Source organism: Notamacropus eugenii, chromosome 3 (assembly GCF_028372415.1).
Source record: "Notamacropus eugenii isolate mMacEug1 chromosome 3, mMacEug1.pri_v2, whole genome shotgun sequence".
Lineage (NCBI taxonomy): Eukaryota > Metazoa > Chordata > Mammalia > Diprotodontia > Macropodidae > Notamacropus > Notamacropus eugenii.
In genome coordinates, this window is record NC_092874.1 from 185,322,015 (window position 1) to 185,336,904 (window position 14,890).

Here is a 14,890-nt window from a genome sequence, read left to right on the forward strand (position 1 = left end):
CAGTCATACAGTCCTGATCTATTATGGGCAGGATTTAAAACTGGGACTTTCTGGCTATAAGGACAATGCTCTACCCACTATTCCTTTTGCATCTCTTTTTGGTACATAAGGGGAAGGCATCAATAACTACCTATTTGTGTCTATCTATACAAAATCCATGTGACAGTCATCTATATACTAATCAAAGGTATTCTCTATAAGGAGATTAGTAGGGAACAAGCAGCCTTTCACTCATGATATTCAACAACAGACTATATATTTACCAATTCTAGAGTATTTGAAAGATTTTGAGAATAAAAGTTCCATTGTGTTTTATTTGTTGATTATGAAAAAGCAATTTAATATGCTACAACAATACATGGCCCTTCACATTCTCAATATAAAGTCTCCCATTCACAAGTCAAAATTATTCCTTAAAAATATAATAAAAATAATCTGTTTTGGTAACCCTATGATTTTAAACATGGGACAAGTCATAAATAAGGTTTTATGCCCACCAAAGGTGATTGCCACCATAACCAAGGAGAGCCACCACAAAGTCCATGAGGAAGAGAGATTCTCTCTGTATGGTGATGTCCTCATAATACTTATCTTTGTGGGCAATGTGCTGATTGCATCAATCCCTGGAACAATACAGAGTCTCCAATAAGAGATCTGTGATCATTCATATGTATTTAGCTTGATAATCCCCATAGGAAAGTCAAAATAGGTAAAGATTTTTACTCTCCAGATCACAATATGTACTTAAATGGGTACCCTACAGACTTATCTATCGGTTTGCATACATATAAGATAAGTGGTAGAGATGAATGATGAATTTGGCCCAGAATCAGAAAAGGTAGACTAGAATGCCTTTAGTAAACTGCAAAGTTCCTTTAATGAACTCTTTTTCCCAAGAAATAAAGGCCCTTCTTCTTAATAACAACATCATTCTGCTACTAGTACATGGCTTTGAGACATGAACTATAATAAGTGTCAGTGAATTAAAAATTAATACCATATAGGAAGCAATGAATAGGTGGCAGAATAGATAAGGGTAGAATGCAACATACTTCAAATGAAGAAGTCAAAAGAACAGGAATAAAACATGTCATCAAAGAATTATTAAAAATAAAAGAAAAGTTAGTCATATGGTGAACAAGAGAGATGATATTATGGCAGGAAAATTGCTTCATTATTACCCCAATGATGTCAGAAGAATATGATGATGGCCTGCAGCAGAATGGGTGGACCCTCTGTAATGAATTTAAAAGAGGATATGGACAAGAGTGACATAGGATAAGTCTGTATCAGATTCATTAGAAGGGACTCTAAAAATAATAACATCACAGATCTATTTGAGAACTATGCTGAATTCTTTATATGCCTTAGATGATTTTCGTTAAATTTTTATAAATATGAGAAAGAAGTAACATAAAGTTATACATTTTGAGTTGGAAGGAACCTTAGAAATTGTGAAGACCAACCTCTTCATCTCATATATGGAGAAAATCAAACCTAAAGAGAGGTGAATTGACTTTCCCAGGGTCAACCAGCTAGGAAGTATCTAAGATGCAATCAGAACCCAGGTTTTCCTGAGTTCAAGTCCAATAATCTATTTACTACAACTTATGGCAATTACTGATATTCTTGTTTGACTTTTTTTTCTTTTATCTTTATTTCTTCTCCTCCTTGAGACATCTTACAAATTTGTCCTTCAATGCTTTTAAAATTATATTGTCTAAGCAATGTTTTCCTTAATATATACTGGTCCAGTAATTCTCAAATTCACCCCATTTGTACTTCTTCAGGTAATACTTTGGAACCTGAAGGTTTAGGGTCCAAATAAATTGATTCCTCCATTGTCAATAATGAAAACAGAAATTTGTAGAAATGTTGTCAAATTTGTTTTATGTTATGACTGTTGTTGTCTTTCAAGTTTTACCTATGAAAGATCTTGGGATGTTATGACTCATTTCTGCTCTGAATACTTATTTTTACATGCAGTACTATTCATTATCTTAAAAGGTCATATGCTTGTTATGTTCTGCCATCCTCTACCACAAAGTTTTACAAATTAGTTTATATTCTAAATCAGAGTTGTTCTTGGCTGCTCTCTCTCTCTCCTTGGCAAGGAAATCAAGTACTTTCTGGCCAACACAACTTCAGAGATCTTATGGTTTCCTTCTTGTGGCAACTGTTTTAAATCACTTGAATTTCACAAGGAAATGATGATAATCAAGGTCAAACTCTGTCACTTTCCATTTTTTAGGCATCAGATTCTTGTTTGACTAGGTCATCTTGAAACTGATGTAATTTTCAGTCTTCTCAACTTCAGGTTTTCTTCTAATTTCATATTTGTTGTGACTTCTGTTCTAGTTAGTTGATGGTCTAGGTGATTATACAGATATACAAAGTTAGCTAAATTTAATATGATTTCCACATTAAAAACTAGTTGTTTCTGGCTTGTTTGTATAAAGTGAATTTCTTTTTTTGTGTATGATAGTGTTTGTATTTGTAATATCTTTTGAATCTCAATACTACGAGGCTTCTGAGGAGCCTACAGATCTTTACATTCTTTAGTTTCTTAAGTCTGAGTCAAAATTTTGAACATGTTTTTTGCTACCGTCCCATGCCTACATTTGCATTAAAGTCACTGACAATTAGAATATCTGTAGTCTTGGCTTGGAGGCTCTTCTTAAGGTCTTTATAGTAATTAACTCTTTACCAATTCCTCTGTTTCCTTCTCAGTGGAAAGTTGAGAGTGCCATTCTTTCATTTAGTTGCAACTGCCTTTTTTTCTTCTGATTTTCTTGTGCACCCAGCTCTTATAATAAAAGTACCTAGTCACCTCCATTCTCCAATAACATATCCATATAGAATGGATTGATTTACTGGAGTAGTCATTGCAGTTGCTCTTTTTACATTATTACATATGAACAGAAATCCTGAAGGTCTTCCCCTCCCAGACAACTTCTTTTTTGACTATGTAAAATAGGCCATTCTCTGCCTTATTTCTTACCTAACCTGAATCATGGAATGAGGCATCGTCTCAGTCAAACTGAGACCTGGGAAAGACCTTAGTTAAGGTCTCCCACTATGTCCAGGGCCATCTCCAGTCATCTTGATCTATACCTTGCCACTGGACCCAGATGCCTCAGGAGGAGAAAGTGAGGCTGGTGACTCTGCAAATCCCTCCCTCACTTAAATTCAATTTATTTGCTTGTCATGGCATCATCTTCCTGATATCATGGTCCTCTTTGAGAATGAAGGACAAACAATAACCTACTACTATTTATAGAATGGCAGAAAATAGATAGAAGGAATTTTAGAATTCAGTGTGAGATTTCAAATGTCCAGACTTCAGATGGAGACTTCTCTCTTACATAAGCAGAACAACAAAGAAGTGCTTGACTTTCCTTGCTAATCATTTCATGCTTCAGATGGTAAAAAGACATGTAGAAATATTTCACACTGCATTCTGACTAAAAAGGAAATCGTGCAACTATTGGATAGAGTGCAGAACTCGAAATCAGAAAGACTTGAGTTTAACTTTGAAATAAGATATTAGCTGTATGACCATAGGCAAATCACTCAACGTCACTTGGCTTTTGCTTCCTCATCTACAAAATGAGGTTAATAACATATCTACTTTATGAGGTTTGTTGTGAGTACCAAATAAGATAGCATAATAAAGTGATTTACAAACCTCAAAGAGCTATATATATCTATATGTAAATACATGTGTATTTGTATGTATGTGTGTATGTATATATGCTAGAGTGATAAGAATAATTGATGGAACTGATTTTGACCAATTAAGAAAGATTAATGGTAGAGAGAATAAAATCAGGGGACCTTGAAATTAAATGACTATACTAGATTAGATTTAATTTTACGTAAATAGTAATTATAAAGCATACTCTACTATATGCCCTAAACTTTAGAAAAGTCAATTTCAAAATTCAGGGAAAATACAGGCAAGATTCTACAGCATAAGATTTTACATGACTTGGCATCTCTTGAGTGATGAAAGAGCTCGAGTCAGTTTTGACAAGAACAATCACACATGATTCCAGTGAGGAAGAAAAGAAAAATTACTTAAGAGATCAATGAGACTGTACAAGGAATTGCAATTTCAAAAGAGAAATGTGTGTGGCACACATTATGTATGTATATACATATATAACATAGAAGAAAAAGTAAGTATATAAACATGCATATAGTTTTGTATAGAGTGTCAGTTTTGTAGAGTTGGGAGGATCAAATGAGATTGTATATACATACATATATAGTATATACATATATATAATATATATACATACATATAAATACACACTACACACACATACACACAAAAATTATTAGATAGCCAAAGTAGGAGGTATGGGTTAAAGTTGTAGACTTCAGACTGAAATAAGTAGGGGGGGAGGGAGAGGAAGATCTACTAACAACTTTCAAAATAGGAATGTGCTGCCCTTGAAGGTACTGAGTTCCTGATAGCCTAATGTCTTCAAATAGAATCTGGATGAACAGGAACATTGTAGAGAAGATTCTTCTGATATGGATTACACTAGATGATTTAAGATCTCTTCCAACTAGGAGCTTCTAGAATTCAATCAACAATACAGTAATTTTTCAGATGAGGAAACTGAGGTTTAGAGATGTAAAATGGCTTGCTCATCAATAACAGAGTCGAGTTCATTTAGCTGGTTAATGGAAGATGCCAGAGCAACACCCAAATCTCCCAATGCTCAGTTTAGGACTCTCTGACCATGAACTTGACAAATAATTGATTAAAAGGAAATTTTTAATAAAAATTTTAATACTTGTATAGCTGTTCAGAGGCACTTAGAAAAGAAACGGAGGACCTTTTTCCTACCCTTAAGAAGTTTATACTCTAATAGGTTAAATCAATAAAATAAGAACTGAAATAAGCAGAAAAATTAGCTGTAAGAAACTGATGTGGATGTGAAGGGCAAAATATTCACATAGAGAAGGAAACTTGGAACAATTTTCTTGTTTACACATGTGGAAGAAAATCCTAATGTCATGAGAAAGATGCATTGAAGGAAAGTAGGAGGCAGGGGCAAACCAATGGAGGATATTTTGATACTGATTGAGTCGTGAAGATAATAATGCTTAACTGCCAGTTTATTTCCTTAGAGACTTTCCCTTTCAGGGAAAGGCAAGTCTCTTTCTTAGTTGACCTGATATCTCACTTGCATCTAAAAAGCTCATTTACTTTTGTGTATTTTTCTGGCATTTTCTACCCTGTAGAACTTCAGTTTCCCTTTGTTCACTATCGGTGACAGACTTCTGTATAAATGAAATTGGGCAGGAAGGAATTAAACCTGTGAATGTAAGCTTAGGGTAACCGTTGCATAAGAAGAGGTACCATAGAAGTGGCATTTTGTTTTGAGTCAAAATTATGTCACTGTGATCAAGAATATTTGGGAGACCAAAAGATAAAACTCCAGGATAGTACCATTCTCAGAGACTGAAGGAAAGAGCAGCCCGTCTCATGACCCTTCTTCGCTCTCTTCAAGTCAGGAATCATAGTCCCCTTTGGAGAGAGGTGAAATTCCAGAGATGTATATCGATCTCTCTCAAAAGTCACATGTATATGTAGATATGTATATGTACATTAGCACAACTACAATTTACATATAGTTAATTTTGAAGGGAGTTATTCTGAGTGTGGACTTTCTAGAGAGAAGATATAGATTTTACAATACATGAGAAAGAAAATAGAAGAAACCTATCATAATGGATAGATTTTTGTCCCTGGAGGCAGGAAGACATTGGTTCAAATTCCACTACTAACATTTACCATTCGTGTGATTATAGATAAGTCAATTAATCCTTATGTATTTTGGGGAATTCTCTAAAAGTATGTTACAGATGAACTGCAAACAATGTAAGTGAATATATCGTTTTTACAATCTTTATTTTTTTTATTTTAGATTTAAATACTAAAACTTAAATACACAATAGAAAAAAGAAAAAATACTAAAATATCAAAACTAATACAAGATAAGAAAAGAAAAAAGCATGTCATGGGTACATAAAAGTATTTACAATACATAATAATAAATTTCTATTTCAAGAACGTCTACAAAACAAGTACTACATATTGTGTTGGCAGCTATCCATATTTGCTTACTTGTAAGCTTTCGTTTGTTTTCTGCTGTGTACTTTTTACCTTGTTCTTTTCCTCCCTTCCCTACCTAGTCAACAGCTTGCTAAAGGAGAGCCAAAACAACGTTGAAGAAGATAACACCTTTTAAAATAGACTGATCTAAATGGCAAAAGAGGTCCAAACAGCCAATGAGGAGAAAAATGCTTTAAAAAGCAGAATTAGCCAAATGGAAAAGGAGGTTCAAAAGTTCACTGAAGAAAATAGTTCTTTAAAAATTAGAATGGAGCAGATAGAAGCTAATGACTTTGTGAGAAACTAAGAAATTATGAAACAAAACCAAAAGAATGAAAAAAGAAGACAATGTGAAATATCTCATAGGAAAAGCCACTGACCTGGAAAAGAGATCCAGGAGAGACAATTTAAAAATTATTAGTCTACCTGAAAACCATGATCAAAAAAAAAGCTTAGACATCATCTTCCAAGAAATTATCAAGGAAAACTGCCCTAATATTCTAGAACCAGAGGGCAAAATAGGAATGTAATGTATCATCCAAACACCTCCTGAAACAGATCCCAAGAGGAAAACTCCTAGGAATATTGTAGCCAAATCCCAGAGTCCCCAGGTAAAGGAGAAAATATTGCAAGTAGCCAGAAAGAAACAATTAAAGTATTGTGGAAATACAATCAGGATAACACAGGATTTAGCAGCTTCTACAGTAAAGGATCAAAGGTCTTGGAAAATGATATTCCAGAGGTCAAAGGAACTAGAATTACAACCAACAATCACCTACTCAGAAAAACTGAGTATAATACTTCAGGAGAAAAAATGGAATTTCAATGAAATAGAGGATGTCCAAGCATTCTTGTTGAAAAGACCAGAGCTGAATATAAAATTTGACTTTCAAATATAAGAATCAAGAGAAAGATGAAAAGGTAAACAGGAAAGAGAAGCCTTAAGGAACTTATTAAAGGTGAACTGTTTAAATTCTACATGGAAAGAGATTATTTGTAACTCAGATCTTTTGCAGTATTAGGGGTAGTCAGAGGAAATGTAGATATGTAAGTGTGTATGGGTATGTATGCATGTGTATATTATATATGTATAGGTATGTATATGTATACATATATATGTGTGTGTATCTATATGTGTGTGTGTGTATATATGTATGTGTACAGATGATATAGATATAGACAGAGGGCACAGGATGAGCTGAATATGAAGGGAGAACATCCCCCCAAAATTAAATTTACTGTTGAATGTACTAGGAGTAAGAGAAAGGGAGAGGTAGAATGTAGCAAATCATCTCACATACAAGAGGGAAGAAAGAGCTTCTACAATGGAGGGGAAAAAGGGAGATGAAAGGAAATAATTGAGCCCTTACTCTCATGGGATTTGGCTTAAGTAGGGAATAACACACACTCAATTGGATATGAAAATCTGTTTTACCCTGCAAGAAGACAAGGGGGAAGGGAATAGGAGAGGGAAGATAACAGAAAGGACAGCAAATTGGAGAAAAGTATAATCAGAAGCAAACACTATTGTGGAAGGACAGGTCATGGGAGAGAATGGTATAAATGAAGGGCAGGATAGGACAGAGGGAAATGTGGTTAGTCTTTTACAACATAAATATTATGGAAGTGCTTTCCATTATTACATATGTATGACCTATATTGAATTGCTTGTTTTCTCAATGAGGAGTGCTTAAGAAGGGAGGGAGGGAGAGAATATGGAACTCAAAGCTTTAAGAATAAATTTTAAAAATTGTTTTAGCATGCAACTGGAAATTAAGCTATGCAGGCAATGGAGTATAGAAATCTGTTTTGCCCTACAGGAAAATAGAGGGGAAGGGGAATGGAAGAAGGATGGGTAATAGAAGCGAGGACAGACTGGAGGATGGCATGGATGGGGTGCATGCTGTCCTGGGGTGGGGACTGGGGAGAAAATTTTGAATGCAAATTTTTGTGGAAGTGAATGTTAAGAACTGAAAAATAAATAAATTATATATTTAAAAAAAAACCAAATTCTACTCCTGATCTTTGTTTTTATGTTTGTGGTTATCTCTTTTTCCTGTCCTTTCTCACTTTTCTACTTTATTTCTCTCTGCTAACTTGCCTTCTTATTACTTATCCTCCCCCTCCCAAGTTCCCTTCATTATTCTCCTTCGCATTCCCATAAATCTACATACCCTTTTATACACCCTTTGACCTATTACCTCGCCCTCTCCTCTAAAGATCCCTTATCCTCTCACCCTCACTGTCCCCTTAGCATTTTATTTCTTTCTGAATTTAGAAGACTTTTATACTCTTTTAGATATATATGCATTGTTCCCTCTTGAATCCATTCCCTGTGAAAGCAGGTTTCCAGGATTAAAAGCCCTCCTCCCCCAACTAATTTTTCTGTGTTGGTTCTTCCTCTTATGCTTCATTTATATAAAGTAATTACTCTTTTTAGTCATTTCTAAACAGTTTTACTTTTTATTCATATCAGGTCTACCCCATCATTCTTATGAAGTACCCAGTTACTAATAACAATATTAGACATACGTCTTACATTTTATTTACATAGAAGGTAAATAGTCTGTCTATGCTGAGTCCCTTGCAATTCATCTTTGGTATGTACCTTGTATTTCTCTTGACTCTTGTATGTCAAATCTCCTATTTTGGTTCAGTTTTTTTTTTTTTTTTTAGCAATGTCTTGAAAGTCTGACAGTTCATTAAATGTCCATGTTTTTTCGTTTAGGATTATGCTTAGCTTTGCCAAATTTCCCAGTTCTTTTGCTGTTCAATACATAGAGGTCCAATACCTGTGGTCTTTCAACATCACTGCTGCTAGGTCTTGTGTGATTCTAATTGTGCCACCACCATATTGAAATTGTTTTCTCTCTTGTTGCTTGTAATATTTTATCCTTGAGCTGGGGATTTTATAATTTGACTGTAATATTCCTTTGGGTTTTCTCATAGGTTCTCTTTTAGGTGGAGATCAGTGGAGTATTTCTCTTTCTACTTTCCCCACTTGTTCTAATCTTTCAGGAAATTTTTCTTTAACTATTTCTTGTATTATTTTATTAATCTAATCTTCATTGAAAGTCACTTTTGAGAACTATTAACCTAAAAAAAGAACCCCAAATGCCTTTAAGATTTATTTGGACTTTTTTATTTTTCATTAGAAAGGAAATAAATAAGTAAAGAGACAAAATATTGAAAACTGTATGTGCTCATCTGTGAAACCTCCATTTGAAACTAGGTATATTCATATGAAAAACAAATTTTAACCACTTTAGAAGAAAATAGTCAGATTTGATAACTGCAACATTTCTTCCATCTATATGGGATAATATGATCTTTCTCTATAATCATAGCATATGAGATTATTACTACAGACAATGCAAATGTGATAATGATTATTAACCTGGTACCCAAGACAAATAGGCAATATTAAATGAACAAATATTCATTTTATATGGTGGACACATTCTACATTTGAGGCAGACATTTACCTGAGGTGCACTAGTTGCAACCAGAAAAGCATTTGTCCTTCCTGGGTGATCATAATCATGCATGGCTGCAGCCACATAAAGAGCCATCAACTCTAGGGCAGGGATATTGCCAGCCAGACATCCATATTTATCATCTCCTGCTGAATACATTTTTGAAAATACATATCCCATGTGTCCATGTGTGATTCCACTGTCAGAATCTGAGAAGAGATATTTTAAAAAGCATCATTTAAATGTCATCTTTCAGTGCACATACACAGAAAAAGGATATCATGTGTCTTTTCTCTAATTTTGTATCAGCAATCTAATCTGGCTCTTATCACCCAAAGCTAGAGTTCTTAAATGCATAAGTAATATCAAAATTGAATTTTACTTAGTCTTTTAACTAAGATTCAAATGGCTTATAAGAGAGAACAAATACCTGAATCACTTGCTGATCCATGGTCATTAATCACAGTGGAGAGGCCTGGAATAGGCTGAGTAGTTAGATACCAAACGGCATGTAAAACATCAGTGGCATGGACTCTGTTGTGATCTGTAAAAGAAAAACACAGCAGTTATAAACACTTATCTTGTTGGATCTGCAACCAGAATATATTTTGACCTAGTGCTGTTTTGTCCAAGTACCAAGGGTGACATCTACTGGATGAATAATTCAAGTCTAATTAAAAATCAGCCAACACAAATACGAATTCAATGGACAAATTTTATAAATATTATATATATATATATTAATATATATAATAATAAATAATATATATGATATCTATTGACAGATAAGTAAAAGTACATAAGTAATACATGCATATAGGACCATATATGAAAATATGCCTGTGAACAGAATTTTCATTCTTTTTTTACATATTGCCATAGAGTATACACATTAGGAAAAGCATAAAATGCATTGTGTTACATAATGTCATAAAATAATGGGATTTAGGGCCAAATCGGCCCTTTGAAATTATCTAGCCCAACAGCTTCTGTTATTTCATCTTATTTTTAACAGGTGAGAAAAATGTAGCTCTGAAAGAAGACATGACAGAACAGTAATCAGAACAAAAATTCAACACATGACTTCGGGGCATGGAAGGCTCCTCCAGAAGAGTTCTGCAAAGCAAGTACAATGAGATAGAAGATTTACATATATATTTAAGATTATTATTTGCTTATTTAAGGGTTTTTATCTTGTTCACTTATTTTAATAGAAAAAAAAATGAAGGAGCCTCTGAGTCTATCCAGGATTTCCTACGTTGATATACCCTATATGAATATGTACCATTTAGTCACTTTTCCATGCTCAAATTCCTTTCTTTACTCAGTATTTACACAGTATTCAATAAACTACCTATCACAATACAAAACACCTGAAAACTAATCTATGTTTAGCTATTAATCCTTGGTAATCAGTGTGTTATCAATAAATATAATTTAAAATATCTGTCCTTCCAAGTTTTAAGGTTTACACAATATTTTGTATGCATGAGCTCACCTGATCCTCACAACAACCTAGTGAATTAGATAGTATAATATTATCTCCACTTACAGAAATAAAAACTAAGCCTAAGAAACTACTGTAGACAACCTATTTAGGTCAATGATGAGCACATGGTGAGGACTTGACTTTAAACTGAGGGTTTCTTCTACATGATTTTCCCAATTTACTATAGGTAGTGGGGTAAAATGATTCACTCTGAATCATATCACAGATACTGGTTCTAGTTCAATCTTCTGATTTCACCATCAGCCCATCTTGAGGCCAGAATGTCACAACTCTGGACTTATATCTTTGCATCCTCTACCCGTCTTTAATACTAGATACCCCATGGAGCTTAGATACACTCTAACCTTTTCTCCTAGGAAAAGATGCAGTTATTAAAAATTTTCCTAATACTTCTTATGTAATAGGCTATGTCCTAAACCTGGGATGGAGTACCTTCTTACCTCTACCTCTCTTAAGTCTTCCCTTCTGAGACTGACTCTTTTGAATAGGCAAACTAGGCCATCTTTTGCCTTAATTCTTATCTAGCTTTAAATCACTGAATGGCCTATGTTTTGCCATTGGACTCAGGATGACTCTGGAGGTGAGACTGAGGTTGATGGCTTCTCACGGCCCCCACCTCATTTAAATCCAATTAACTTGCAAGTCAAGACATCACCTTCCTGATTTCCTTGGTCCTCTTTGAGAATAAACAACCAACTGCAAAAACAACTACTACTACCACTACTACTACTACTACTTTAAAAGCACAGCTTTAGCTTGGAAAAGATATTGTCTACTCCTTTTGAATGAATCCTTTTGTCTCTGCCTGCTGTTCCTACCCCAATTTACTTAAGAATAAAACTCAACAATTTGGCACTATACCCAACGGGCTATAAAATCATTCACACCCTTTGACCATGCAATACCACTAGTATGCCTGTATCCCAAAGAGATTTAAAAAAAAAAAAAGTAGAAGACTTACATGTACAAAAATATTATAGCAGCTCTTTTAGTGGTGGCAAAGAATTGGAAATTCTGGGATGTTCATCAATTGGGGAATGGCTGAACAAGTTGTTGCATATTTGTGATGGCATGCTATTGTGTCATAAGAAATGACAAGCAGGATGTTCTCAGAAAAAAACTGGGAAGACTTACTTGAATTTATACAAAGTGAAACAAGCAGAACCAGGAGAACATTGTTTACAGTAACAGCACTATTTTATGATGATCTACTGTGAATAATTTAGCTATTCTCAGCAATACAATGACCTAAGACAATTCTGAAGGACTTATGATGAAAGGTGCTATCCATCTTCAGAAAAAGAACTAGTGGAGCTTGAATGATGATTGAAGATAAATTTGCTTACTAACTTTTTCTTAGGTTTTGTTTCTGTGTTTTCTTTCATAGCATGACTTACATAGAAATGTGCATGACTACACATGTATACATATATAATCTATGTCAAATTACTTGTCTTCTCAATGTGGGGGAGAGCATACAGGGAAAGAATTTGAAATTTAAAATTTGGGGAAAACTGTTTTAAATATAACTGGAAAAACTGTTATGGAAAAGATAATATAGCTCTTCCTAAGCCAAAATCCAACTCCTACCAAAGTGCCTCATCCTTTTCCCAAAATTCAAGTAGGGCAAGAGATATAAGGAAACACTTTGCCCTCTTCTCTGAAACCCCATCTGGGAGAGAGTTCATCTCCAGCTCTCCATGATTCTTTGCTCTCTCCTCATTCATTGCCCAAGCAACTTTCCTCTGTTACACACAGTCATTTATGTTTTGCATATAAGGGAATGTAGGTTATACCCCAGGAAATATAAATTCAACAATTTTTTCATCCCTTCTTCGATCTCTTTTTAAACTTTTTGTTATTGATTAATTTATTTATTTTTAATTTTCAACATTCACTTCCACAAGATTTTGAGCTCCAAATTTTCTCCCCATCTCTCCCCTCTGCCCATCCTAAGACAGCATGCATTCTTATTATCCCTTCACCGATCTGCCCTCCCTTCTATCACATGCCTCCCTTTTCTTATCCCCTTCCTTTCCATTTTCTTGTAGGACAAGACAGATTTCTATACCCCATTGCTTGTTATGTGTTATTTCCCAGTTGCCTATAAAAACATTTTTTTTTAACATTCATTTTTAAAACTTTGAGTTCCAATGCCCAAAGGGCTATAAAAATGTGCATATCCTTTGCTCTAGCAATACTGCTTCCAGAGTTGTATCTCAAAAAGATCATAAAAATGGGAAAAGGATCCACATCTACAAAATTATTTATAGCAGCTCTTTTTTGTGGTGAACAAGAACTGCAAATCAAGGGAATGCCCATTAGTCAGGGATCGGCTGAGCAAGTTGTGGTACATGAATGTAACGGAATAGTATTGTGCTATAAGAATGGCGAACAGGCAGACTTGAGAAATACCTGGATGGACTTGTATGAACTGATGCTGAGTGAAATGAGCTGAAACAGGAGAACATTATACATAGTAACAGCCACAGTGTGCAAGGACTGTTTTTGATAGGCTTTGTCCTCCACAGCAAGGCAAGGACCTAATGCCATTCACATCCAGATAAAGAACTATGGAGTTGGAATGCACAATGAAGCAGACTATTCTCTCTTTTGTTATGTTTGGTTTTGTTTAGTTTTACTCATGCTTTCTCCCACTCATTTTAGTTCTTCTATGCAACATGACTACTGTGAAAATGTATTTAGTAAGAATGTATGTGTAGAGCCCACATATGCTTTCATCCCATTGTGGGGAGGGAGGAGGAGAAAATTTAAAATTTATGGAAGTGATTGTTGAAAATTGAAAACATAAATAAATAAATTTGAGAAAAAAGCAAAATAAATAAATTTTAATTGGGAGATATAAACAAAATAAATAAAAATATACAACAACATAAAAAAATGTTGAGTTCTAACTTCTTTCACTTCCTCCCTCCTCACCTACCCCCACTGGGAAGGAAAGCAATTTGACATAGGTTATATATATGTAGTCATGCAAAATACTTCCATAATTGTCATATTGTAAAAGACTAACTATATTTCCCTCCATTCTATCCTGCTCCCATTTAATCTCTTCTCTCTTTTGACCCTGTCCTTCCTCAAAAGGTTTACTTCTAATTATCCCCTCACTCCCATTTGCTCTCCCTTCTATCATCCCTCTATTCTCTTCTCCCAACTTTGCTATAGTGTAAGATAGATTTTCATACCAAATTGAGCATGCATGTTACTCCCTTCTTGAGCCAAATCTGATGAGAATAAGGTTCACTCTTTCCTTCTCACCTTCCCCCTCTTCCCCTCCATTGAAAAAGCTTTTTCTTGTCTCATTTATGTGAGAGATAGTTTACCCCATTCTATTTTTCCCTTTCTCTTTCTCCCAATATATTACTTTCTCACTCCTTAATTTTATTAGATATCATCACTTCATATTCAACTCACCCCGTGTCCTCTATCTATACATTATAATCCCTCCAACTACTCTAATACTGAGAAAATTCTCAAGTGTTACTAATATTATCTTTCCATATAAAAATGTAAACAGTTCAACTTCAGTAAGTCCCTTATGATTTCTCTTTTCTGTTTGCCTTCTCATGTTTCTCTTGATTCTTGTGTTTGAAATTCAAATTTTCTATTCAGCTCTTTTCTTTTCATCAAGAATGCTTGAAAGTCCTCTATTTCATTGAATGACTGTTTTTCTCCTGAAGTATTATACTCAGTTTTGGTGGGTAGGTGATTCTTGGTTTTTCATCATAGCTTCTTTGACCTCTCAAATAC

At 34.5% G+C, this 14,890-nt stretch overlaps 1 protein-coding gene across 2 annotated transcripts in view; it reads right to left on the reverse strand.

Moving 5' to 3' along the window:
• PDE3A (phosphodiesterase 3A) overlaps nt 1-14,890 on the reverse strand; it is a 339,029-nt gene that overhangs the window by 16,831 nt on the left and 307,308 nt on the right. For both annotated transcript variants that reach the window (XM_072653574.1, XM_072653575.1), the window contains exons 11-12: nt 10,040-10,153; nt 9,619-9,818 (exon numbers count right to left, since the gene is read on the reverse strand). In XM_072653574.1, the coding sequence (XP_072509675.1) occupies nt 9,619-9,818; nt 10,040-10,153 (314 nt within the window). The remainder of the gene's footprint in view (nt 1-9,618; nt 9,819-10,039; nt 10,154-14,890) is intronic.